Source organism: Kryptolebias marmoratus, linkage group LG17, assembly GCF_001649575.2.
Source record: "Kryptolebias marmoratus isolate JLee-2015 linkage group LG17, ASM164957v2, whole genome shotgun sequence".
Classification (NCBI taxonomy): domain Eukaryota; kingdom Metazoa; phylum Chordata; class Actinopteri; order Cyprinodontiformes; family Rivulidae; genus Kryptolebias; species Kryptolebias marmoratus.
Genome location: NC_051446.1, coordinates 18,226,109 through 18,253,097, shown reverse-complemented (window position 1 = coordinate 18,253,097; position 26,989 = coordinate 18,226,109). Strand labels below are relative to the sequence as shown.

Here is a 26,989-nt window from a genome sequence, read left to right as displayed (position 1 = left end):
TGCCCAGCCACCCACTGGGCCCACGAGGTCGCCACCTTCACATTTAGGGCTCAAATTGGCCCTGCGAGGTGCCACCAGGTGGAAATGCAAGGCCAACAGCTTTTTCCTGTCCAGCCTCCACCTCTGTGTCTCCCTCCCTTTGTCTTATTCTGTCCTGCTGTCAGTTTTTCTCCGCTGTTTGCCTTATTCTGCACCAGCCCCTATTATTCCTCAGAGGCCTGTCTTGAAGCAGCTCTTTTATTTGTCCACAACCCAAAGGCTATTTTTTTTTCCTAATGGTAGCATAAATCATCTACCGGTATAGTATTTTCTTTACACTTATGATAACAGTTATTATGGATTGTTAGTTAACGTAGAAGAATTGTAGAGAAGCACTATTGTGAGCAGAGTGCCATTCGAATGACTTATTGAGGAGTATAGTTGTTTTTCCCTATAAACATATGAACCTCGTAGCTTGAAGAGGAAGAATAGAATAACTAAAGCCGAGGCACTATCAATAACATAACCAGAGGCAACAACTACTGCAGCTAAAGTGTGCTGCATAGATTTCACAGCACTGGCCTTTCTCAGCAACAGGCGCCATATGAGTCTTGGATGTGGAGAGAGTAAATGTGTTCATTGATGTTCATACAAGAGGGTGCCCTTAAATTTTTCTTAAGGGGCTTCAGAATGCAGTTTCTTTTTCTGAAGGCTTGAAAATTCGGTCATCGCGTCTACAGAGCAGTGTGTCTGCCTTCCACTATGTTTGTTTGTTGTAGGGACAGAGGTGGTGGGAAGGATGCGAGCCAGCGGGGGTGTAAGGGCAGGAAGTGTTCTTTCTTTTCCCCTAGCTTTTGTGGAGAAGGGAGAGTAAAGCCTCCCACGTTGCTTGCTTTTGTTTCTTTGCGCTCGGTGGGCTCTGTGCAGCTGAAGCACCCAGCAGCCTGCCAGATGATAAGTCTGGAGCTTGTATTGTCCCACACCGGCCACACAGGGCAAGTGCTGCAGTTTCTGTCCACAGAGACCACTGGTTGCTGCCTTGATGTCAGCGGAAAATACAGTTGATGCTACTGCATTAGTGTGGTGATCACATGCCATGCAGTGTGTGTGTATGAGCTGACTACAAACAGTACACACTGTGGGTGTGAGTTAGGCTGATGATACAAGGGATTTTTTTTCATGAAAGCCTTTACAGCAGTGTAATTTTAATACTTTGTTAGCAATAAAAAAACAATCTGGCTTACAAAGATAACTCAAGTTTGTGTTACAACTCTGCCTTCATTTCTAGCTGCCATCTTTAGTCATCGTGGCACATTGCTATTCGCTTCTTCTGGAACAAAACGCAGACTCTGACGCCAAAAGTGACTGTGATGTAAATCGTATGGCTTCTAGCTTCTCCAAGTACCACCGACCCTGCACCCCCCCCCCAACACCCTATGTCTAAATGTGGACTCATTGAATTGGGCATTTTGAACTGTCCTCTCAATGGCCGTTGTCCCGGGACAAAAGAACTCATTTAAATGGCCACTAAAGCGTTTCAGCACGGGGAGATGAAGAATCGACAACATTCTTTCACATTATTACCCGAGGGAGGAGTGGAGAGTAGGGAAGGAGGAGGTTAGGAGATGAATGATTGGAGAGGGGGGAGTGATGCACAGGAAGAAGGGATTTAGGCCATCTTCATACGACTCTTGAGGTGTTTGGTAACTGCCATAGCCTCAGTCACGATTGTTTTCTTCCAACTTTTTCCCTTTTCATCCCTCTGATTTGGTAGTGCAGATCAGATCTGAATCTCAAATGAGCGTTTCGGTTTGCGTTCCTTTTTAAGGAACCCCATTCCACCTACCGTCTCCCCCACCTCCACCCCTGACAACCAAACACGAACCCCTCCCGACCCACCTCCCTCTCCCCTCCCTAGCCTTTTCAGCTCAGGGCTGTGAATGAGTCCCAGGAGTCTCTCTGCCTCCCTGGAGTTCTGCTGAGGTTCATTAATCTTTCATTGGGACCACGGCAATAGGGAATGCCCCCCTCCTCTCTTCCACATACACTTCCAACTTCCCCCACCACTGCTACTGTGGAGAAGAGGTCTAGATGGCCGTGCTTGTTCTAACCAGGCAGATAGACGGCCTTAACCACCGAGTGAAAATTTAGTGTGGGGCCCTGAATGAACTGTTGGTGTATTAGATTCTCACACAGACCTCCATTAACTTCAACCTCAAACAGCCTGGGTAGATGATTAGTTTGCAGCATTAAGCTCTGCACACATTTGTCTTGCCCTGGGCCCACAGCTTTGCATTTGTATTGTCAATGAGCATCGGGCAACTGTGCATCTTAAGCATGTAGCCCCCCTGCCAACATCTAGACCCATTAATGTTTTTCAAAGTCTTTTGGAAATGTGCCACAGTGGAGGCTGCTTTCTTTCTTTCTTTCTTTCTTGCATGGTTTAAAGTCACTAATGAGGGTGTGTGGCCTGTGAGAGAGCACACATACACAAGCAGCCTGGTGTCTTACTCCTCTCCCCCCCTGAACATATCATCCATGTTATGATAAGCCTGATTAGTGCTGCTTCTTTGACTGCTGAGGGCAGGATAAGGATGTGTGGGTAAAGAGGCGAGAGCAGCCTCTGCCACCAGCCTGATCTACAGCGCAGTTCTAATCTGGTTATCTCGTGTTCAGGGACTGTGTGTATTAGTCTCTGTCCCAGCCTGGCCTGATGGGAGGACCTGAGCTCCAGTTAACACAAGGGCCCACGGCAGCACACCCCTAAAGCTCCACTGTAATCTATGGGTAATTGAAAAAAAGGGGGTCTGCACCACTTAGGAGCATAAAAAGAAGATTACATAGCTAAAACTAATTTGGTAAAAATGCAGAAATGGATTTTCACTACTTACCACTCCTATTACAAGACTCCCATACCCTCCATGACTTGGGCCCTGAGGGAATAGAGGAGGAGAAGGGGTAGCGAGGGGAGCTGAAGAGCTGCTAATGGCTGTAGATTTACACGCGCTGCCTTGATTTCGTGGTTTACAGATGATCGATTACTTCACTGCAACAGAGGTTTGAAAGTGTCTCATCAAACATCAAACCCAAATGTGACTTGAAAACCCCACAAACCTCTTAGATTGAGTTACTGAATTCCAGTTTGACACCGCAGAAGTGTTTTTAATTACAAACCATGCTATTTTTGCTGTGGTTTGGTGGTTTGGCAACTCAGGCATACTCAGAATTTGATAGCTCTTCTTTTTGAGAACTTTTGGGTTGTAACTCTGTAGCAAGCGCCTTTAGTCCTGATTCTAATATTAACATCATTGCCTCCATTTTTTTCTTCCCCCCTTCTTTTTTTCTCTTTTCTGTGCATCCTTCTTTCTGTCAGTCTAATAAGGTTCCAGTGGTACAGCACCCGCACCATGTGCACCCTCTCACACCCCTGATCACCTACAGCAATGAGCACTTCACACCAGGGAACCCACCACCTCACCTACAGACAGACGTGGATCCCAAAACAGGTAAGGCCCGACAAGCTCTTCCACTTCATTGATGTTTAACAACAGAAGTAGAATTTTAAGTAGCACTGGGTTATCTGATATCAACCAAACCACTATTATAGTTCAGCTCAATGTGTTAGAGATGAGATGGAAACGGCAAAAGTGTTTTTAACAATTTGAGTCTCCAGAGTAAAGTAAAACACAGAAACAACTTTCCTTAAAACAGCACATCAGATGTGAGAGGCTGTTGCAAAGATGGTAGCGTAACTGTTTTATGATGATGCAAAATTCCTACTTGGGCCTTTGTTTGTTAGTGTTGTTTTTGCAATACTATCTTTTCAGGTAAGATTGAAAGGAATCAATCAGAGATGGGGTTTTTTCCTCCTTAATTTTTTACACGATGACTTCATAAACACTATTCACAAGTCCGTGGCGATTAAACTACAACAAGGTCAGCTCAAGTGCTCCTTTGTTTACAGCTGCAACTCTCATCTGTTGTCAGGCTGTAGCACTCATTACCGTGGTTTGCTTTTTAGTGGAAAGCAGCCTTTCTATTTCGAAAACAATAACCTGAGCAGAGGCTCATGAATTTCTTGTAACTCATGTAAAACTCCCATGACCACAAATCCAATTGCTGAACACAAGTCAGCCCGCAGTAGTTGGAGCTCTTTGCATTGACAAGCCAGAGAGCAGCTAATACTCCTCAAAATGGGAAAAGTGGAGCACCATTTGTAGCTTTTACACAAGTTTTTATTTTTCAAATCTGCCTATTACTGCCTGTTGAGTCTGCAGATTCAGTGTCCAAGTTTAACCGTCAGCTTTGACTCGCACAAGTCTCCCACAAGCATTTAGTGCACATTTTTAAGGTAATTTCATTCATTCCCATTAGCATCTTGACCCAGCACTTAATTTCGTTAACTGTCATTCAGCCCATTCTTTTGGGTTAATGCGTTTTCTGTGTGGTGAATAATTTTGTGCTTTTCTGTGGCCTCTGGTGGATTCAGGCCGTGTTTTAGGTAATAATGTTCCCTTATTATGATGGCCCTTACAAAGGGGAAATAATATGCCATCTGCTGTTTAATGTAGTGCTTAATGGGGCTGCTTAATTGGGCACAGTGTTTAATTAATTAATGAGTTATATTAGGTCTTGAGCGCTGCATGGCGATGGGATAATGTTCCCCTGGCTTTTCTTTTCAGTAGAACTTGCCTTTGTGGAAATGGTATTCCTAGAAAATTTTAGATTTAAAACCGCATGCAAACACGCTACGTTGTGCATCAAAAACTGTCTGATCGGATCTGAACACCAACAGTGACCTACTTCTAATTTACAAAAAAAAAATCACCCGGCTTTAGTGCGGCCTTGTTGGTGCTTACCAAAATACCTGCAACAACAACTGGTGCATAGAAATCACACGCAACAACCAAACAAGTCCCCCGGTTTCTGATCTTCTGAGGGCACTTCCCTCCCTGCTGCGCTTCCACTCAAGTCTGGTGTTCCTCGTTTCAAGTTTGTCTTGAGAGAGAAAGTTATTTTTACACTCGGCTGTGTTCAGGACCTTTTCAAGGCGTTCGTTCAGGGCAGCTTGTCGATGCCGTTTCTTCGCCTGTCAGCTGCCGCGGAAAGTAAAGGCTCCACTGTGGATGCTGCGGTAGCTTGGTGATCCGTCCTTAAATTGGACATCTTTGTCACCGTTTGTCAGCAGGGGAAAACAAACAAAATTCGCTGATGTTTTTATGTCAAATCTAGGGATTATTCGAAAGAATGGAGACCACTGATCCAGCACATATATTCGGAACATAAAGCTACAGGCAGTCAATGTCTACTCCACTGAGTCAAAAGTAGAAATGTTGAGCTCATAATTTGTAACTGGTGTGTATTCCTAGGTAATTCATGTATACATCAGGTAAAATTTAGACAGCCAGTAAAAGTCAGCCTGTAGACTTGCTGTTATGCCGTTATTGGCAGCTTTCTGATCACAGAGACGGCTTTTAATTAAAACGCTTTGTTTTGTTAACTTCTAAACCTCAGTCATTTTATATCATTAATCTTCTGATTTGCCAGACAAATGTGACAAGAATCGTGTTGGTGTGCTCTTCTCACTCCTCTACCCTCTGCCTCTTCCAACACATTGTGCTGCTGCTCAAAGGCCTTTGATCAGGAAGTGTGATTTAACACTGTGTACATGCAAGCAACAAGCCCTCGTCGTCCTCCTCCTCTTCCTCCTATCTGCACCGCTGTGATGCCTGCCCCATTCAGATTTGAAACTCAACAAAGAATGAATTCGACACTGACAAAGATGTGGTTCCGTTTCTGTCTCTGTCTTGTCCGTCCACCTCCTCTCTGCTCCTGCCGTCATCTTTCTTCCACAGGAATTCCGAGGCCTCCGCATCCTCCAGACATATCTCCTTATTACCCCTTGTCACCTGGCACTGTTGGCCAGATCCCCCATCCGCTAGGATGGTTAGTACCACAGTAAGCAACTCCCTTTTTTATTCTTCATCCATTTGTATTTTTGTGAGCTTTGTAAAAGTTTATAATAATTAGGGTTGTATAGGGGTAGAAAATTTCAGATAAATTTCTGGAAACTTTCCATGGGAATTTATGGGAATTAACTGGAAACTAGAGGGCTTTAAACAAACTATATCATATACAAACAAAAATATAAATGTTTTGTTTTGTCATTGACAGATATTGTCGTAGACCAATAATGTGTTTGACCCATATTTTCTGAAAGTAACAAATTTACTGACCTAATTTTTGTATAATGTCACTGATGACATCACTGTGTCACAACCATGCAACGTTCTCTTTTTAGTTTTTGTTGTCATACTTTTCTAAATTCATGCACACAGCCTTATACAAGAATGTTTATTTTGTCATTGTATTTGCATAACAAAAATCAGTAAGGTGCATATCACAACAAAATCATTGAAATCTCTAAAATTATGTGCCAATGTCAAATTTCATTCACATAACTGAACAAAACTATTTACAGGTTTTATTTTAATCAATACTTTTTTGCCTTTTTTTCTATGTGAAAACAAAACAAATTTCAGTAAATTGCATTTCACACCAACATGTTACTATTTCCGTCTGTCCCTGATATAATTTATGAAGGTGTGCTACCTCTCATTGCATGGTACAGCTATAAAATCTGGTTATTTTTGTCAAGATTGTGAAAGCATGTATTAAGAATGTTTAAAATTCTTGTTAAGGGCCAACGTTCAATATTTTAAATTCCAAGCTTATTCCCATCAATTCTGGTTAATCCCATAGAAAGTTTGCATATCTCTGGAATTTTGAAACCCTAATAATGATTCATAAGCACAAGATGTACATCAAGCTAAATCATGACTGGAAAAGCAGTAAATAAAGGTGGATATCACCTGTCATGTCACTGCACTGCAGCAGCAGGATGTTGGGATTAACAGTTGTGAAAGGTTCTTCTGTCTCTGGTTTTTCCCTGAGAGTGGGTCGTCTCAGTGAAAGCTGATTTTCTAACGCAATCACTCCTGGACCACAGCAGCACCTCTGAGCTTTCTTAGGCTCTTGCCGAGCTCAACTTGCTATTTTCTGACAAATACTATTTTGCATGTCTGTGTTTGGTTCAATTAGAGTAATGAACTGTGATTGCTTGTGTTTTACCCACAATTCCTCATAGGGGCTTTCCCCTGGTAACTCTTGTCAACACTTGTTAATATGACAAAAGGCTACAAATTAAGCTCTGTTAATTTAATGTTTTCTCACCGCGATCTAAATACCGAGAGAGGCCCTGAGCGCAGTCATGGCGCCCTTTGATTTGCTGCACTTTATTTTGGTATAAATTTACATTCATTATTGTTTGTCTTTGGATGTGTAGACCTCAATTAGCGTGATGGCTCCATTAAAGGGACCCGCGCTTCGTCTTTAATTATCACAACAAAACACCTAGTTCCAGCTTGGGGAGGAACAGGGCCCCACTCTGTCGACACAGAGCGAAGGGTTATGAAATTTAATTAGCCATTGCTATCAAGATTTGTGGCATTCAAATTGTTCAGAGTTTTCCTCCCTTTGATCTGCGCTCTGCAATCCCCTAGATTTTTGTCCTGATCAAATGAGAATAAAGAGGCCCACGGTGGGGAGAAGTGAGAGACAGAGGGCTTTGGCTTCTCCTCTTCCATCAGCCCTGTTCCTTTACCTTTTCCTCTTTCTTCTTCTCTTCCCCCTTCCAAGGCAAGGTCAACCTGTTTATCCAATCACAACAGGGGGTTTTAGACACCCCTACCCAACTGCGCTCACTGTCAACGCATCCATGTCAAGGTGAGTTAAGCCCAAGGTGTTAAACACAAACACACACACACACACTTCTTTCTCACTCACACACTGGTTTGTGTTTGTGTTGGCTGCACACTCGTACACAGTCAGCGAGCAGAAACTTCTCCCTTAAGGAGAGCTCACACTCCCCATCTTATGTGTTCAAAAGGCCAATTCTCCAGTGTGGGCGCTCCAGCTAGCATGCTCAAATATTAATTATATTTATCATTTCCTAATGAGGCCCCTGAAGAACATTTACCCCCACTGCATGTCAGGCAGATCTGAAATGAGCCGGGGCATGTCCTTGCTGCGAGTTTGAGCAGCCAAACAGATAAACAAACAGCATCACTTTGAAGGTGACAAGATGATGTAAGCCAACACTTGGCTACTGCTTTGGTTCCAGCTCATTAGGGTCTAGTTCAAGTGTTCAAGTGCTGCTGTGGACATTAGTGCACTCATGGGGTTGAGGTGTGCATAGATGTTAGTGTTTTACAACATATTGTTCCCTTGAGGAACACACGTCCTCTATATTGTCTGGGAAGGGAACATAATTCATTTTGGATGCCTGAAAGCCAATGATTTTTTTGGTCTGAGTGAGTCAAAAAAGAAACAGCACGCGCACCCAAAACAAACAGCCTGTCAGTCTCTTTGCCCACACTGCTCCTCCCTCTCTCCTCCCTCTACTTGCCCCTACAGCAGGGACTCTGCTGTAAAGTCTAGGGATGAAGCCAAGCTTTAGTTTAATTACAGTCTGATTGGAAAAGCAGCTCCTGAGGGCAGCTTGTTTAGACCTCTGTGACAGTGATGGATCACGTATGCGCGGATGCAGCCGCTGGGGTTTGGATTATATACATATATGTATAATTTATTTACTTTTTTAGTCTTCGCTAATAAATTAAGGTAACACTAAGTGCTGACTCAATTAATCTCTTTTTTTGTTGTTTTCTATGTATTTGTTACTTCAAAACTGGCACTTTCTTGAATTTACTTTACCTTTCAAACAGAGTCAAAGTCCCCTGTTTCAGGCAGTTTCAGGTGCAAAGACTCCGTTACTGGGTCTGTCCAGACGTTGGCATCTGGCAGCAGGACGCAGCCAACCCAGGCTTTAAGCGACTGCTAATTTGGCTCCTTAATGACAGCGTCTACAATGTGATCATCCTATTTCCAGTGCAGCTAATTGAATATACCGGCTGGGTTGTAGGAGGGGGGAGGACTGGCCATGGGGAAGAGCTAATGCCCTGTGATGAGGCCCCTAATTGAATTAGTTTAACTGAATAGATGGAGAGATCTGGGAGTTCTCTGGAGAATAGGAGGGTTTAGCACGTTGCCCCACCCTCAAACTACCAGAGTAGAGGAGAAAATTTGAACTGCTGACAAAAATTTCCAAACAATTGGTCTAATTGTATCAGCAAAATAGCAGGCTCCTTTCATACATAGCCTTCAGCAACTTGGTTTTGTTCAAAGAAAAGGCCAGACTGTTGCGGTAGCTCAAACGATCTGGAGCGAGCGTGCTGACTGGATGAAATCGCAGAGAAAAGACGTCTAGGTCTTGTACTCTTGTCAGGATTTAGGTCTTCGTAAGGGGAGCCTTGCTTCATACGAGTCCCCTGTGCAGAAACTGAATTAGGATTCAGGGTATGACACGGCAAACTCCTAGTCCCGCTATGGGCACCTTACCACCTAGGTCCTGTATAAAAAATACATTCTTGAAGAAAAGGAGGGGAAAAAGGGCAAAGATACATTTGGAGAAACAAATGAGACATTATTTTGATAATGGGGTTGGAGCCAGTGTAAGTTCCCCATACCGTGTGTATGTTTGTGGGACAGGTGGTGGATGTGAAGGCCATTTTGCCCCTTATGCTTAAGCCTGGCCTTTGATATGTTCTCCTGTCATGCCGCTCCATCCTTTTCCTTGGGAACAGGGAGAGCTGCAACGGCCAGATCATTATACATTAAACAAGTGCGGGGGCTGCTGCTTCGCACTGGCAATTAAATGGCGCTGGCTGACGCTGGGCTTGCTGTGCCGGTGACCCGTTCCCACTATCCCCCCCACTTCCTTACTCCACCCCTTCAGCCATTCTTACCTTTCAGATTGAGACGTAGAAGCCCCAGGGTGGGTAGAAAGGTGGGGGGGGTTCCTCTGCTTCTACCTCTCTGTGTTGCTTAAATTGGTCCGAGTCGGTGCTCGCTGCTGATGAGCCCGACGATGATGATAATGCCCCGACTCTTCAAAGGGATGGCCATCATGTTTTAACCATAACCTGGGCCGTTCGGTGGCAGCAGGACGAGGGGAGGGACAGCAAGGAGGAAGCAGAGGAGGGAGGCGGCGAGCGGACAAGGAAGAGTAGAGAAGAAGAAGAAGAAGAAGAAGAAGAAGAAAAAAAATAGATCTTGGAACAGAGGAAATTTTAACAAGTGCACAGAGAGAGAAGGAGGGAGGGTGAACAGGGAGAAAGGAAACTGAGCGAGTGAAGAAAATGCAGCCTTAATGATGGGCGAGCTCCCCATCAACGGATGACATGGCACAAACACCAATGTGTCAGTGATGAAGGGAGAAGAGGGGAAAGGAGAAAAAGAGGAAAAGAGTTTGAGGGGGGAGCACTGGTACTCCCCTGAGATGGCCTCCAACAGAAACTAGTTGTTCCTGGCAAGTTTATCCTCATCATTATATTCTGGCTCGGAGCCATGCAGCCAGACACAGCCGGATAATGAGCTGCTTTAACAACAACAAAAAAAAAGAAGAATTATTCCTTTTTTTTTCCACTTCTCCTTCATCCTTCTTTTCCCTCTTAAATTTGTGTGTGGTCACATGGAACTGAAGCTTTTAAACATACACATGCAGATATATGTGCTCAGATAATTATCGTCATACACAAAGCCACACACACACAGAGTGTGGCATCATCTCATAGCTGCTCTGGTCAGTGAAACGGTTCCTTAAATAAGGGTTTCTGGCCTCCATGTGTGGAACAGTTGGAGATTATGAAATGATGATAGGAGTGAAGAGAGATGAGAAATAAAATGTCAGTGATTCTGACAGTGCTGAAGCTGCAGAAAAGAGTGGAAGGAAGCAAATAAGGACCCAAAATCTGGAGTGATAGGTGGACAGTTTCAGCTACTTTGCAATTTTCCTTGACAGGAAAACTAAAAGTAGACAATTTCTTATCAGTTTGGTTAGTTGACAGTAACCTGAGGATTAGGTCATTATCGGTAATTTGTTTTTTGAGTCTACCAGTCTATTTTTTATAAATGACAAATACTGAAGTTGATATAAACATGTTCACCTTTTTATTTCTGAGAAGCATTGAATCAGACACAGGAATCATGAAAGACATCACTGTCAAACAGTTAATTCCTCAAGACATGTTGTAACAAACTCATGACAAACATCACACCTATATTGCTAATTTCAGTGAAAATACATAACTGTGAATTTTAAGATGTTTAAGCAAAAACACATTTAGCCCTAGTCTTTTGCACGTTTTGTTTTTATTATTATTTTTACCACAGATTTGATCAGAATTTTTCTGCAATGTACTTGTGTAAAATGTGTAATCATCAAGGCTGAATTTTGTGTCCAATTTAGATTGTGTAACATTGTAAAAAAAACAAAATAAAGGCCCGTCATTTCTTAGAGGAGTGCATATCGCTCACCGTCACCATTTTTCTGTTCGCTGATATCGCTTTGTTGTAGCGGCCATCTTGAGTCGAACTGACTCCAAAAATTAATAATTTGTAGATGTCAACCCCATAATTACTTTCTAAAGGTTTTAATAAGAAAATGTTCAGTGATTCATGAGATATTTTGGTACAGACATCCTCGCTCCACTTTCACCCTCAGTGGTGGAGGATAAAAATCCATCACAAATGAGTCCGACTGACACAGAATTCAACCTTGGACATTTTTCTGTTATTGTGTGTAAATGTGTAAATCATTCTTGTGACTAAACGCCAAATCCATTTACAAGAAGTAACAAAGAACTATATATTTAGACGTAGGATGATTAAAAATGGAATTTGGCTGCAGTTGCTAAGTCTTGTTTGTGCTCCATTTTCTCATTTCACCCGTGTCCATTCTGACGATTTACACAGTCTTCTGTCCTCCAGGTTCCCCCCACACATGGTGCCCCCCCACCACAGTTTGCACACCACGGGCATCCCTCACCCGGCCATCGTCACACCCAACGTCAAGCAGGAATCCTCCCACAGCGACATTAGCTCTCTCAACAGCTCGTGAGTACAACTCTTTGAGGACTAAAGTCAACTTTTTCAGTCTTGTGGTGCTCGTTGGTTCGGCTTTCTCATCCCACTGCCCTCTGACCCCACCCCAGGAAACAGGCAGATGCTAAAAAGGAAGAGGAGAAAAAGAAGCAGGTCCACATAAAGAAGCCTCTGAACGCCTTCATGCTCTACATGAAGGAGATGAGAGCCAAGGTGGTGGCTGAGTGCACACTGAAAGAAAGCGCTGCCATCAACCAGATCCTGGGGCGGAGGGTAAGTCCAAAAGTCTAACCCAACTGCTCTGCTGATTTGAACAAAACTGTGTCTCGATCATACCTGAAACTCCAAAGTGGTCGTGGCTAAAGTCCTGAGCTGCTTCTCGTCTCACAGTGGCACGCCTTATCGCGAGAGGAGCAGGCCAAGTACTACGAGCTGGCCAGGAAAGAACGACAGCTCCACATGCAGCTGTACCCTGGCTGGTCAGCACGAGACAACTATGTAAGTTTTTAAGTTTACAAGTTGTAACAGCCTCTTCTTTTCCCCTTTCGGTAGTCTTAGACATACAGGTGGTCCAAGGTATCAGATTCCTCTGAAACGTACAGCTGAGCTTTTATCAGAACTTGCTTTCTAAATGCAAGTAGTGCAGTTGTTGCGTGTTTTTGCTGAAGCCTTATACAATTTAACAGTAAATAATGAAGCTTGATGCATGTGGGCGCACATGAGCATTAGGAAAAAAACAGGTGTGGTCTTTTTAGTTTAGGAGATTGTTTTCATCGATCACTGGTATGTTGCTCCTTTCTCCTTTTGAGGTTATTATATTGACCTGGTTTGCTCTGGAAAGCTCTTTAGGTTTTTATTTGGCTATGTATGCTGTTCAGTTTTGATGCATTTTAATGAATATTTGGACACAGAATCTTGTATACTTTTAGGGTTCATGCCAGTTCCACCTCAAGGAATACACTCCTTGTTTTTCTGTTTTTTAGCCTAAACTGGAGTTTGTATTTTGTAGAGAATCCTCTTTGGTCTTTTCTTGATTTTTGACATTGACTCTTTGACATGAAGGCGATCATTACTGATTACTTTATTTTTTTGTCTTCAGTCTTATTTTACATTAAATCAAAAGTACATGATCCGAGTCTATAAAAAAGTGTTTAATTGTCTATAAATGTATTTGAAGCAAATATATTTAGTGCTGATTGTTCTGCATCCTGGACTCTTTGTTCTGACATACCGATTTTGAAGCTGACCACAAGAGCCTTTTGTCGAGTAGCCGCAGAGAAATCTTATCTTTTTAAAGCAGAAGCGTGTCAGAATGTCTACATGTTAACAGAGGAAAAATAAAAATAAAGGAATACAGAGAAGAGAAGAAAAGCACAGAGAGAGACGGAAAACAGTGAGAGGAGGGAGAGTTGTTGTCTGGTCCTGCAGTGGCTGTTACAAACCGGAGGGCAAACACAGGAGGAAAAAAAAAACCCAACCAAAAAACAAGGCAGAGAAAGAGTGAATGAATAAATAAGTAAACACAAAGATGAGTCCTACTTCTGTTTCATGTTTTGGGCATTCTTGCTATATAATAACTAAGGTTCCTGTCTGTGTCTATTTTATTTTTCTTTCTATTTTTTTGGCGGCTAACCAACAGGGGAAAAGGAAGAAGAGAAAAAGGGAAAAGCAGCAAGCAGAGAGCAATGGTAAGTGAGCTGCAATTATCTCCCATATTAGAAGAGCCCCATCATGTGTCAGGCAGATGTGACATCTTGCAAGATAAAAGTCAAGCTCGTATTTTTTTTTTGTGTGTGTTATGTTTTTTTATATTGTGCCTGGCTTTTTTTTTTTTTTTTCTTTTCTTGGTATAGTTATGCTACCAAATGCAATGTTTAAATGGTAGAGTTGCTTGCACCCCCCTCTTTCCCCCCATTTTCCATAGCTCTCCCTAGCTAATAATAACTGAATATGCATGACCCCCTACAGTCCCTCTCACCCACCCCTCTTGGGCTCTTAGCCCCCTGGTATTTTGATACGTGTTTTTAAGAAGTTGAAGCATTGTGAAAGCCATTAACTTTGGCAGCGTTGTGTGTGTGTGTGTGTGTGTATGTGTGTGTGTGTGCCCCTGTTTTATATTGCCTGTGCCCTGCAGATCGCCTGCAGTACTGTAATGAGTGTGTGTGTGTGTGTGTGTGTGTGTGTGTGTGTGTGTGTGTGCGTGCGCACGTGACTCAGTGACTGTGCATGTGTGTGCTTGTTGGGCAACCCCCTTTGCTTTCTTCTATGCATGCTTTTATTAAAAACAAATCACTCACATCTTCAAATTAAGGAGGTTTGCTAATTCTGTGATTTATCTATCTATATCTCTCTATATTTTTTTTTCCATTCCCATGATTCATATTCTTCTGATCATAATGTGAGGAGCTATGCCGACTTGTTATTTGTGTATTTTTACGCTCGTTTTGGTGACGGATTTCTTCTTGAAGGCCTCTCTATCTGTTCTTTTTTTTTCAGAACACAGAGAATATTTTCCAAACCCTTGCCTTTCACTCCCTCCGATTACAGGTGCTAATGTCATTTTGAGTATTAAATTACTAACTGTTTTTCTTTTTAAAATAAATGCATATGTAATTACCCACACTTGTGCAGTATAAGACAGGTTCATTATTTTTTTCATTCTGATAATGCTCTTTTTGCTTTGTTTGCTTCTTTCTTTTCTTAAAATGTTGCTGTTTATTTGACTTCGAGCTAGACTACATTTCTCTTTAAAATACTGTTGCTTTTTGGTTCAGAGCATTTCCATGTTTTGTCAAAATCTCAATACAGTGCGCTTGAGGGACTGATGAAATAAAGTTAGCTCATTATTGTGAAGTAAAGGGTGTGATGTTAGGGTAAACCTCCTTAATCTAAAAGCTTTGGTAGCGGCGCTTGTGCCTTTCCTACAGGTCAGCATGAGTTTGGCCTTATTCCCTTTTCTTTAAAAAAAAAAAAAGAAAAAAGTGTCTCTACTCTAATGAGGCCTGGACTCAAACACTGAATCCTGCTGTCACTCAGCTCCATTTCTGATCATATTACAAATAAAACTGAGTAGAGCATGCAAGCTGACAGGGATACAATCATCTGTTTGATGCCAGGTCTGAAGAGTAGATTCCAGCCTTTTTAATCCTTCCCCCAGCTAGGACTAAGTCTTAACTGTTTTCACAATCTGCTGCCACTGCCTAGTTTGCCACCTTGACCCTTTATTTTTGAAGCCATAGTGGGCTGATAGCATCTAACAGCAAGTTAATCTAATTTGCATTTGCTCCGTTTAAATCCTTTCAACCAAACAAGAACTTTCTGACATTCTCCTTTAACTTCTGTCAGAGCTTAGATCACGTGAATGAAAGCGATTGTTCCCGTATTAATATCGTAATCTGATTATTTGCATGCGTTTGGATTTTTTACTAATTTCCGGTACAATTTATCTGTGTTTGGTCTGTCTTTAAATGCACAATTGATCATGGCTTTGTGGGTTTTGAAGGAACTTCTTGCTCTACGAGCCACTGCTAAGCTTCATAGTTTCAGTTTTTTGTTTTGTTTTTTGAGGCAGGGTGGGGGGTTTCTTCTATTTTTGACTTTCTTATTTTACTGGTTCTATTCCTCCTCTCTGCTGGCTTCTCTTCCTTGTCGCGGCATCAGACCTGAGCGCTCCTAAGAAGTGTCGAGCGCGCTTTGGGCTCGACCAACAGAATAACTGGTGTGGCCCGTGCAGGTGTGTATGGTGTGTGCTTGCACTGGCCGGGGCCAGGTGAAGGCTGGGTAAAACTGTATGCTGGGACTTCCTCCTCTGCTCTGTGCTGCTCTCCTTCCTCCTCGCCTTCCTCCCCCTTGTCTGTCCCGCCAGGCTGTTGTGACCTCTCAGCTTCTTCCAGCCACGCCCTGCCGGTCTGTCTCTGGGGTTCTTGATTTTAACTTCCTGTTTGGGGGGAATAAAGGGTATTAACAGCATACGCCAGAGTGTTTGTGGGAATGCCTGATGTGTTCGTGTGAATGTGTGGATAAACGCGTAGGGGTGTCATTGCAGGATGCACAGTCTCACTGAACTGGCAGGTCGGGGCTCGGAGTATCTGGAGTCTGATGGCTTGGTTAATATGGAGGTTATCCTAGTGTTGCCAGCCTAAATCTAAGCCCTGGCTACTATGTTTTTGTCTGTGCAATGACGTGTACATTTTCTTTTTTGTCTTTCTTTTTTTTTTCTTTCGTTTTTTTTTTTGTTTTGTTTTGTTTTGTCTTTGTGTTTGTGTCTACCTCTTTGGCTAACAGATGCAAATACCCCAAAGAAGTGTCGTGCCTTGTTCGGGCTTGACCAGCTGAGTTTATGGTGCAAACCATGCAGGTATAAAAAACTGCTGTAGTACCAATCAAAGGAAAGACATCCACACTGAGCTGTTTCCTCTTTGATTATTGGCTCTATCAGTGTGCCGACAGATGGAAATCTCTTTTTCCTCACTGAGAAATTTCCTGCTCCTCTAAATTCCTGCACAACTATTTTATTTTCTCAAACTCAGTTCAAGCCCAGTGGCAGAAAATGGATTTCAAAAACATCTTTTTTCAAGAAGAAACTTCAATGTTCCCAATGTAATTTGGAAAAAAAAATTTGCAGTGTAAATTTTAAGATCTGAAATGCATTTTCTGTCCAAGCATTTGATAATTCCCTCTTATCTTAACTGTCAATGTGTGTTCTAATTGGCAATGTAATGCTTACAAATTTAGCCCTGCTTCCTCTGAGGGCCTGTTCAGTGACACTCTTTTCTGTGCCCTCTTCCTCCTCCCTTTCCACCTCTTCCTTCTCTTCAATAACCCTTACTTAGTCCCTACCTGTTGTCTTTCTGTTCTGACACAAGCAGTCTTTGAATTGGGAATATTTTCATGGTAGGTATTTGTTTCTGCTAAATAAAACCCTTCTCTGTGTCTGCCTTCCACCACAATCATCCCAACCCATCTCTGCTGTTTCATCTGAATGGTTTTAGACATACTCATGGATGGGCTCAAGGTCAAATTAAGGGGTTGGGTTTTTATTTTTTTTGTATTTTTGAGAGAAATTGTTAATTTTTGGTACAATGTCAAGCGTACTGGATGACTAAAAAGAGCTGAAGCGATCACACTTCCTCTACACAGTCCGTCATCTCCACTGGGCCCTCTTATTTCCCTTCCAGCTGACTCAAACATGATCAAAAAGATGGCACTATTTCTTAAAGAATAATAGCCACCATGAAGATCAAGAGATTGAAAAGTGCTGTAATTCAGTCAGAGAGGTTAAAAGTTCTCTCTGGGCTCCATTTCCTAAAAGATGCATCTGGTGTAATTCCCCCCAAGACAGAGAATCAATAACGTACACAGGCACATACTATAAATCAATAAGTCTCTTAAAAAATGGATATTAGCTCATTTGTTGCAGCTTGACGGACAGTTGCAGAGCCCGTGATGTGTATGTAGAAACGAAACAATATCTTTGTTTTTTTATTCCTGGTTGATGCTCTGCACCGGCCTGAGCTCACGGTATCAGTGCAGACTGATCTCAAAAGCCTATCCTCGCTGTTTTCTGGAATTGTTGAGTTTATCAGAAATGCATGCCTGTCTTTCACCCAGCATGTGGTCAAGGTTTTTGTTGGCATCTTTTCACGTCTTTCTCCTTTTTACATTCTCAACAAACACATGCTCTCTGCATTTATGGTAATTAATTATATCTGTTAGAGTTACAGTAAAAGCTTTAAGGTCCCGTTCACACAAAAACAGCATTTTCTGAATAATCGAAAGTTAGGTTGGTTTTATTTATTGTTTCAGCCTTGTGTCTACAAGGAGGAACTTCAAAACAATATATTTGGAAACCATGATCCAGAGTTAACTTTTTTTTTTTGAAACACCCCCCTTGTGTTCTCATTTGGACAGACAAAAGTCAACTTTTTGAAAACTGATGTTGCTGTCCCAGGTCCTGCCTAACCTATGACCCCAAGAGTGACAGACTAAACAACAACAACAGATTACATGCTTGCATTTGTGTTGCAGTTGCTCAACTACAGCAGAACCTTCATAGACAGCCTTCCTTCGATGAGCAGACAATGACTTTACTTTGAATAGAGCAGCACAAAATCCCCTTATTATTGCACCAACTAATCTAAGGCCTAAAGGCTCTTATGACTTTATTAAACTGTCAAAAATACAAAACAAATGTTTCAGAAAAAGACCTGCAATGAACATGAAAAACGTAAACAATGGGAATAGTTTTAAAAGACCAATGCTGGTGTATAAATAATTTAGCTCCGAGTCTGATGTGCTTCAAAAATCGTGTTGGGAAAATTCATCCCTCCAGCCGTCCCTGTGCCTAAAATTGTCCAATATGTCCAGGTATCTGGACTGACATGACTCCAGGTCATCAGTAGTTTAATGTGACATGAAGAAGTAGTTCCACTTTGTCAGTCCACAAAAAGAATTTGCTTTTTGCTTCATGGCAGCATTACAGCGCCACATTCACGCCTGGCATAGTTACTACAGCAGTTTGGTCATTTTCTTTGTTTCCGTGTGGATGAAAATATGTCTAGATACAATGCTGTGTTAATAACAGATAAAAAGATTGTTTTGGAAAGATGACATTTCCGTGGTAAAACATCAGCCTGTTGTTTTTACCTCCTTCATCGTCCTGGTAAGGCTTACAAAAAATCCCATGGCTTCTGGCTTAGTTGTGGTAGAACTGAGAGCGGGGAGGGGAGGAGCGGGGTCACTGTCGGGGTCAGCGTAAAGACGAGGTGGGCAGAGATTTCCCCCTTAACCAAATCCGAACACTGGTTTCATGGTAGAAGTCATTGCAGATAAATGCAGCAAAACTCCCCCTCACTCCAGTGTTTCATTCATCGCTTTCCACCGAGCACAACGAGCCTGGCCTCAGGACTCGACGTGCAGGGGGAGGGGGCTCGACCCGAGGCAGGAATGTAAACATGATGCCTTGACCCCTGACGCAAACTTATACTTGTGTCTGTGGGGCAGATGTATTGTTGTGCGGATCTGGTTGAGCAGAGCTCCGTGGAAGTGTGAGAGTGAGTTGGGACAACAAGGCTGATCTGTAGCTGAAGTTATTCCTTCAAGAAAGGAGAGTTTTAAATTCAGAGAGCAAACACCGCCACTTCTAATCTTTTGTTATCATCTGTGTGTGTGTGTGCTTTCCATGCCCCTCCTGCTTCCTGTTCAGGTGCTTCACCTGTGATCTTTCCGTAATGTCTCTTCAGTCTGACGGCTTAGTGTCTTTACCGCTTTTCTCCCTTTTGCACAAGATTTATAACGCTGCTTAAATGCACCTTTTCATCACGATTCACATAACGGGTTTTGTTAATTCAAAAAGGCAAAGGTGTATTTAAGTCGGCATCAGTGCCAGAAGGCCGTGAAGTTCAAAGAGTTGACGCTGAAAGATGCTTTCTCTTTTACCTTGTCCCCCAGGAGAAAAAAAAAGTGCATTCGCTACATTCAAGGTGAAGGCAGCTGTGCCAGTCCTCCCTCTACGGACGGAAGCTTACTAGACTCCCCCCCATCCTCCCCCTCCTCCGTGGTTCACTCCCCCACCTCAAAAGAGTCCAAACCTCAGACTGAACAAATGCAACCTCTCTCACTGACTATGAAACCGGCCCACCAGCCACTCCACCACCCTCACCTCCTGGCTGGGCCTCCACCGTCATCTTTGGTTCAGATGGAAAACTCAGCCGCAGCCTGCAAAACGCCCGGCGCCTCCTCCCACAACGGAGCTCTGGAGCACAGTGACGTCTCGTCCTCGCGGCAGCCGGGCTCCTCTGTGGCGTCCTCGATGTCCCGGTCATCGGCATCGCTGCGTCATTCCCACTCGCTCCTCCCCTCCTCGGCCCCCCAGCCTCTGTCGCTAGTGACCAAGTCTATAGAATAGCCTCCTTTTCTTTCTTTTTTTTTTTTTTTCTAGCTCTACACACACCCTTCGACGCCCTCTCTTTGCTATATCTCACTTGCCGTCAGTTTTCTTTCTTTTCGTTTCTGTGCCGTGAGGCTTTTAAATTTTAGTTATTGTTTTATTAAAGTTCATTGGTCAATATTTGACCCCTCGTTATCAAAAAAAAAATCTAATTATTATAAAGAAATGATACAAGGAGCTGTAGTATAGCTTTGTGAATCTGCCAAAATTTTTATGACTTTTGTTTTGTCTTCTTTTGTAGTGTTAAACAGTGCAAACAAAACAAAAATGTATCTAGTTCAACTTCAAAATGTTTAAAAGACGGATATAAAAAAAGGTAGATTATTCAGCGAGCCCTTTTTTTCCTTGAAAGAGTTGGTTCTCCTTCTTTATTTGTATTAAATACGAGCTTGCGAACCAGTCGTTCAGCATCCGTTCAGACTCTTGGAGGGCATGAGGCTTGTGGCGACACCTCTGAGGAACAACTTTAATTGTGATGTTACTTGTTCTTGTTTAAATGTACAGAATATCGGGGAGGGAGGGGAATTAATGTGTTAAATATGCATTCTTCCACTGCGTTGTCTTTCTTTTTTGTTTGTTTGTTTGTTTTTGTTTACTTTTGGGGTGGAGTCAGGCAAGTTTGGGTGGGCTTGAGGGAGGGTTGGGTGGGAGGGTTTGAGGGTTATAAAATTCAAAAATGTCACAACGCTAGGACCAGTAGTATTTATTGCTTTAGAGATTGCTTGTCGTATCTTGTATGTGTCTCTTTTTGACCTTTTTTTTCCCCCTCTTGATACATTGTACAAATATTTTTTCTTAAGGCAAAAAACAAAAAAAAAAAGCTATATGAATGATCCATTTTTACAAGGAGGTTTTGAAAAAGCAAACCTTTTGTTATTGATTTTTTTTTTTTTTCTTTTCCTCGCTGAAACACCTGGACTCCACTCAGTGTACTGCGTAGATCTCATGAACAGAAGTATGCACAACTTCATTTTCAAGGAATGCGTCTAAAAGCCATTTTACAAAAAAAAAAAGGAAAAGAAAAGAAAACTTGAAACCAGACAGTGGGTACCGTGTCTTCAGTAGATGGGGAGGAAAAAACGTCTCAAGCCCTTCTTTTTTTATTGCACAGTCACATCTCTCGGACTGTAGATTTGTGTACAGATTTTCCGTGCCAAATTTTGTGCTAATTTTCTCTGCCCCTCCCCCCCCCCAAAAAAAAAACATGCTGTAGGGATTTTTTTTTTTTGTTTCGTTGTTGTTTGTTTTTATTTTCTTTTGATACCATTCTTTGCTGTGACGTTACATAGATTGCTATGTATGTAGTATAAATGTTGCTATAACAAATGTGTTTGGTAGCAAATTGTCAAATATTAAAATTAATAAAAAGACGGACATCATACTGTATAAACCCACAAGGGCCAAATTATGTATATTAGGAGGTTCATAAAAAAACTTATTAAACACCAAAAAAAAAAAATACACAAACTGCCACTTTTAAGTACACTACTACATATAGGTAGATAGAAAAAATAGGCATGTTGATGTTGCAAGAGGCTGTAAAAAAAGCTACAAGAGAATCATCCACTCGGTGCCATTGTAGTTGACATGACGCGACTGTAATCTGTCGATTTCTTCTCTGGTTTATTAAGATGCTAATGATAAATAGTTTGAATGTTTCCTTAACGGCTGTGATGTTCCTGTTCTATTTTATGCTCTTATCTTTTTGTTTGTTTGTTTTTCCTGTTATTTTAAATGGTTCTAAAACCATGTTTTTGTAATGAATAAATGTTTATGCTGTACAGTCTCTGTAGCATGCAGTTCTGTATTAATAAAAGCAACTTAGTATGTGCACACTTGTGTTTTTATTTTGCCAGATCGAAACCTTATTTTTTCGTGTCCACCCTTTATCTTCATACCAGCATCAGTTGTTGTAGGTACACTCACTTCAAGTTAGGGATTTTGTAGGATTTTTGTCCGGCTTGTGATTAACCAACCAGTTGCTAATGACCATTATTTTTGTTTGTGGGTAAAAAAAAAAACAGTCAATAACTGAAACAGAAATCGTCATGGGATGCTTGAAACTGGGCAAGGAAACGACCAAACTCTGCTACCAATGTGAGGAACACAGTTTTTGCTTTAGGTCAGACGTCACAGCAAGACACAGAGTCCCTCAGTGAGGTCTCTCTCACGTAAAAAGACTGAGATGTCAAGACGGGCTGTTGAAGTTTTTTGAAGAAGTGCAAAGAAATCTACACAGAAATCGACACTGAGGACCATAGATGCAGTGATCGGCCAATGAAACTTAGTTTTGCAAATGGAAGACACGTCGTTCTTACCTGCATTCAAAACTGCAAAATGCCCAGCAGTGTCATCGGCTCAGAACCAGCGGACATATGTGGGGTCCAGGTACCCCTTCTATTGTCTAGTGAAGTCTGGTCAGAAGAGGCAACACATGGCTAAGAGACTCAACTGCACACAGAAACTCAAGAACTGGGGTGCAAACGTACGGCAGCAGGTACTCAGGTCTGACGAGTCAAAATGTAAAATATTTGCCTGTAGCAGAAAGCGGTTTGTTCTCCGAAGATCTGGACGACAGTGAAGCATGGTGGAGGAGGTCCATTGCAAGTCTGAAGCAGTTGAAGATTTGGTCAGGATTAATGAAGCCTTCAATGCTGAGAAATACAGATACTTATTTGACATGTTGTACTGTCTAAGAAGTGTCTGATTGGCCCCAAACTTATTCTGCTGCAGGACGACTCCAAACCTGTTTCAATAAGAACTGTCTTCAGCTAAAAGGAGGAATCCTGGAGGTGATTGTATGGACTGCATGGAGCCCTGACCTGAACATTGGGTGGGTCTGGGGTCAAGAGACAAAGATTTGAGCTGTAAGGTCTGTGGTTAGTTCAAGATATTTGTGAAAAGCTGCCTGCTAGAGTCCCTTCAAAATACAGGCTAGTAGAAGAATTATTGTTTTTAAAGGCAAACGATGGTCACATCAAATAATGATCTGATTTAAACTCCTCTTCTGCTCTTTCAGTTTGCAATTCTTGTCATCTAGTCCTAGTTTCCAACAGGATTTTATTTTTTTTTTCCATTTAGACCTTGTAAAATTTCCTCACAAAGTCCAAGATAATACAAGAACTTATAGACGACGGTGAGAAGCCCTGATAATGTTTGGATGATCAAACGATACAATTTTTGTTTTGCTGCTGCTGTGGATTTGAAAGTATTCCACTTGTCAGGTCGTCCAAGAGACATCAGAAGAAACTGCAAGGAGTTTGTGCAGCGACCCTAATGGTCAGTACAGCTGTAGTTTGACAGTGACTGCAGTGTCTCTGTAATGTATAAGTGAAATCTATAATACGACAGATTCTTACTGACGGTAAACCTCAGGAGGCAGCCTGATTCAGGATAGCTGCCTATTAGTCGAACTTACCAAACCCAAAAATGGCTCTAACACAGTCAGTTTTACAGTTTTAAGTATTAAAAGTTGGTGTAGTAGCTGAGAGTCATCCCCAACACATACTTTGAGGGCTAACAAATCTCAGAAGAAACTTTTGGCATCAAATATGGCGGACAAAATGAATTTCTGTAAGAATAATTTCTACTTTTATTTTGATTTTTCCAAAACTCTATCATAATCTTATTTCAGTTTTACTTTTTTTAAAATTTTGCCTGTACTTGCACGACATTTTTAATAGAATTACAGCAATTTTAAGAGTACATAATGCTCACAACTGAGTGCAACACGTATTTCTCTCTTATTATAAGTTTGCTTAAGTCTACCACAAAGTACACAAACATTACTACAGTCCAAAAATGTTCCTAATTACAGTGTGCATGTTGATTTTTGACCATGTCCTTAAAAAACATGTAAGGCAAACTTAAAAAGAAAAACAGAAACAAAAGTATCAGTTGTTATTAAGTAAATTCATGGCTTACTTTGTTATTATTGAGTGTATACAGTATTCTGATTGTAGTTGTGTTAAAGATGTCCTTGAACAATACACAGACTATCATCATTTAAGGTCGAAGTGTACAAGGCGGTTCTATTACATTTAGAGAAGGAGAGACTTTGTATACCTGGGAAGAGAAATGAGTAGTTTTGATGTGAGAGTGGCATGGAGGAACAATGTTGAAGGCCATTGCTGCAGGCAAGAATACAAATAAAAAAAACATTGCAAAACAATAAATGCGTGTCTTGTGTTACCCAAAAGAGCTTGTTTTGGATGATATACAATAAAGGGGACGTAGTATACCCCTGACACAGATCATTGTGGAGTAAGAAAACTGGAAAACAGAGCCACCGTCACTCTTTTCTAGAAAATAAGAAAAAGCAGCACATTTTCATAAAGATTTACCTAGTTCATAATGATATTCGTCTTTACATCCCAATTAGGTCTTATGTGAAGTTGAAGGAAAAGAGAGGAGAGGGTCGCTGAACAGCTCCTCTGTGCAGACATTTTTTTTTTCTTTCAAAGCCTCTTCTTAGTTTGGAGTTGCTACTATTTGTAGTAAAAAGAAGTTCTCCGAGAGTTCTTGACAGATAAAAATTAAAAAGCCTAAATTGCACGGTTAGTTCAAAAGAACACATTGAAACCTATTCCAGTGCATTGCAGGCCTGCAGTGACCCTCATCAGGGAAGAGCAAACCTCCTTTCATTCCTCATGCACTTTTATACGCTGCTCTCTCTCTCAAGGAGCCTGAACGGAGCACAGCTATCGAAATGAATGGATTCCAAACACACTTGAGTAATTGTTTGGAAATAGCTGTGCTGAGTCAATGACCTCTTTGCACCTTTCTTGACCCCATCACACAGACTAAAATCTAAGGCATGTGTCTTAGATTGAACTGTAGCTCGATGATTTTTGCTGTATTGTAGTAGAAATGCACTCGGCGAAAGATTTTCAGCTCATATCGGTGGTAGCAAGTTTACGCTCTACAGTTTAATTCAACTCAACTTCAAACTGATAAACCAATCTATGCCTTTGTAGTCAAAAGGTCATCAGCCGTGTCTATGATAACTGTTCTGATGACTGGAACCTGCAGAAAGGCTCAAACAAAATGCAGCTGACAGACCTGTGGGTTTACACAGTCAAAGCTACACTTAGTCAACACTGTTAGAGGGGAAACATGCTCGTTTGTGCTTTCTGGGTCTGCTTCTGTCTGCAATGTAAATTTTGTCATCTCTACCTGGACTCTTAGATCAACCAGCTCCCTCAGCGCCTGCAACTGATTAACATGTACTAAAACTGAACAGCCTATAGCAGTGGTGTCCTGTCCCGGTCCTCGAAGGCCACCATCCTGTATGTTTTAGTTGTTTCCATGCTTCAACATGTGGCAAGCCATTTGTGACACTCTTAAGCGTGTCTTCGAGTTCTGCAGGTCTTTTATATCACCCTTCAGGTGTGCTGAAGCAGAGAAACATCTTAAACACGCAGGATAGTGGCCCCCTGAGGTCCAGGATGGAGCACTGCGGCCATTAGGGATCTGAGAAGTTAAAGCCAGAAGAGAGAAACAGCATTTAGCCTGGTTCTGGTACGAGTTTTAAGTCCTGCCTCAAACAGGACCTTGTTCTTATAAAATGAAAAAATACACCTTAGATAAATGTCAACTCTTGTTGATTCATGTATTTTTTACTTTGCTGTTGTTTGTTCAAATATTCATTGTTTTTCCTAATATCTTTAATTGTAAGTAGTTATTTTGTGCTTAAAAGAAAAGTTGTGTGAACACAAGATTGTGTGCAGGGGAGTAGACGGGACTTAAAGCCCCACGTGATCAGTGTACAGACTCCGGTTCCAAAAATACAACATGGGAGCTCCCTTAAATCAGGACCTGCTGACTCCAACAATAAGAGAAGGCAGAGACTTTTGGTCTAGTATACATAGTGATGGCGCAGCCCAGATTTGGAGACTGCGGTGACTGCCCTCTGCAGTAGATAACTCTTCCATTAAAAATGGTGACATTCAAAATGCAACAGATAAAAACGACTGTCAAACCATGAAACAAGGAGGAAAAATGGCACAGGTAATTTGTTTTGTGCAAATACAGTGTGAGGAGATGTGCTGCTATCAAGATTTGGATCATTTGTTACTCATGGACCACAAGGAACAAAAAACAGAGTCAAATTCCTGAGTAGAAATCACTTGAACTTTGTCTTTTTCTGGTCTTTTGGATAGACTGTTAACAAATCAGCGCATCATGTCCACCTATGGCTGAGGTGAAAACTGGAGACTCCTGAGTGAAACACTGTGGTTCAGCTGAACATGAGTGTATGTTCACACAAACAGTTGCCTACACCGATAATGAAAAGCACGAACAGCTATGATTCTGGCTTTATTTACGGCCGAGTCTAGACCTTAAGGAAAAGAGCAGTTGTGGCTCGTTTCTGAGCCTGCCATTTATTGATATCTCAAAATAATGAGACATAAAACTGCATCAAAAAAGAAATTTGAAGTCATTTTAATCCACTACATTGGTGTAGATTCTCAGTCATCCAGGAAATGACATCCCTGGTCCAGTTGATTTAGATTTGGTGCATTCAGAGGGTGTGATTGGCAGAGAGAACACAGAAGTGTAAGCACAGATTATCATCCATGTTCTTCTGCAACCAATAAGTGTCACAAAAAGGTCAATTGTGGTTTGGACTATTGAAAAAGAGCAAATATATCACACATACCGTACTATTTTTATTTATAAACTAATACCTTAAATCATCTAAGTCCAAAACAAAGTTGCATTAAGTCACCTTCATGATGTGTGAACCCAATCAAAACAGGAATAGGATTTTGTACAGTAATGTGAAACAGTCTAACCGATCCCCAACCAAAATATTGAATTTTAACAAATTGGTGCTTCACAAAAGGGACTTTTGTCTCAGTGATTAGAAAGCAGAAATACCTTAAAGAAAGCCAGGAGTGCAGAGAGGAAGAGCAGCATATTTACAGGTGCGACTGTCTGAATGTACGCTCGTGTTTCACCTTCCCAGCACAAGTTCCTTAGTCCCTAATGATGGTGGTGTGCAGTAAGCTAACTACCCTCACAGTGGAGCGAGCCCCCAGGCTAGTGCCACATCTCTCC

The 26,989-nt window shown here is 41.7% G+C and overlaps 1 protein-coding gene across 39 annotated transcripts in view; it reads left to right on the top strand.

Annotated features, from left to right (window-relative positions):
• Positions 1-20,561, top strand: part of tcf7l2 (transcription factor 7 like 2) — an 85,665-nt gene extending 65,104 nt beyond the window's left edge. For 3 of the 39 annotated variants that reach the window (XM_037981045.1, XM_017436911.3, XM_037981040.1), the window contains 10 exons: positions 3,353-3,485; positions 5,835-5,937; positions 7,678-7,764; positions 11,851-11,991; positions 12,090-12,252; positions 12,370-12,477; positions 13,604-13,667; positions 14,476-14,526; positions 16,264-16,336; positions 19,429-20,561. In XM_037981045.1, coding sequence (XP_037836973.1) covers positions 3,353-3,485; positions 5,835-5,937; positions 7,678-7,764; positions 11,851-11,991; positions 12,090-12,252; positions 12,370-12,477; positions 13,604-13,667; positions 14,476-14,526; positions 16,264-16,336; positions 19,429-19,885 — 1,380 coding nt within the window. In that variant the 3' untranslated portion in view covers positions 19,886-20,561. Of the gene's footprint in view, positions 1-3,352; positions 3,486-5,834; positions 5,938-7,677; positions 7,765-11,850; positions 11,992-12,089; positions 12,253-12,369; positions 12,478-13,603; positions 13,668-14,475; positions 14,527-15,639; positions 15,713-16,263; positions 16,337-16,811; positions 16,874-19,428 lie in introns of those variants that run through there. The other 36 variants (XM_017437027.3, XM_017436934.3, XM_017436993.3 and 33 more) reach the window with 25 other exon arrangements.
• The last annotated feature ends 6,428 nt before the right edge of the window (positions 20,562-26,989 follow it).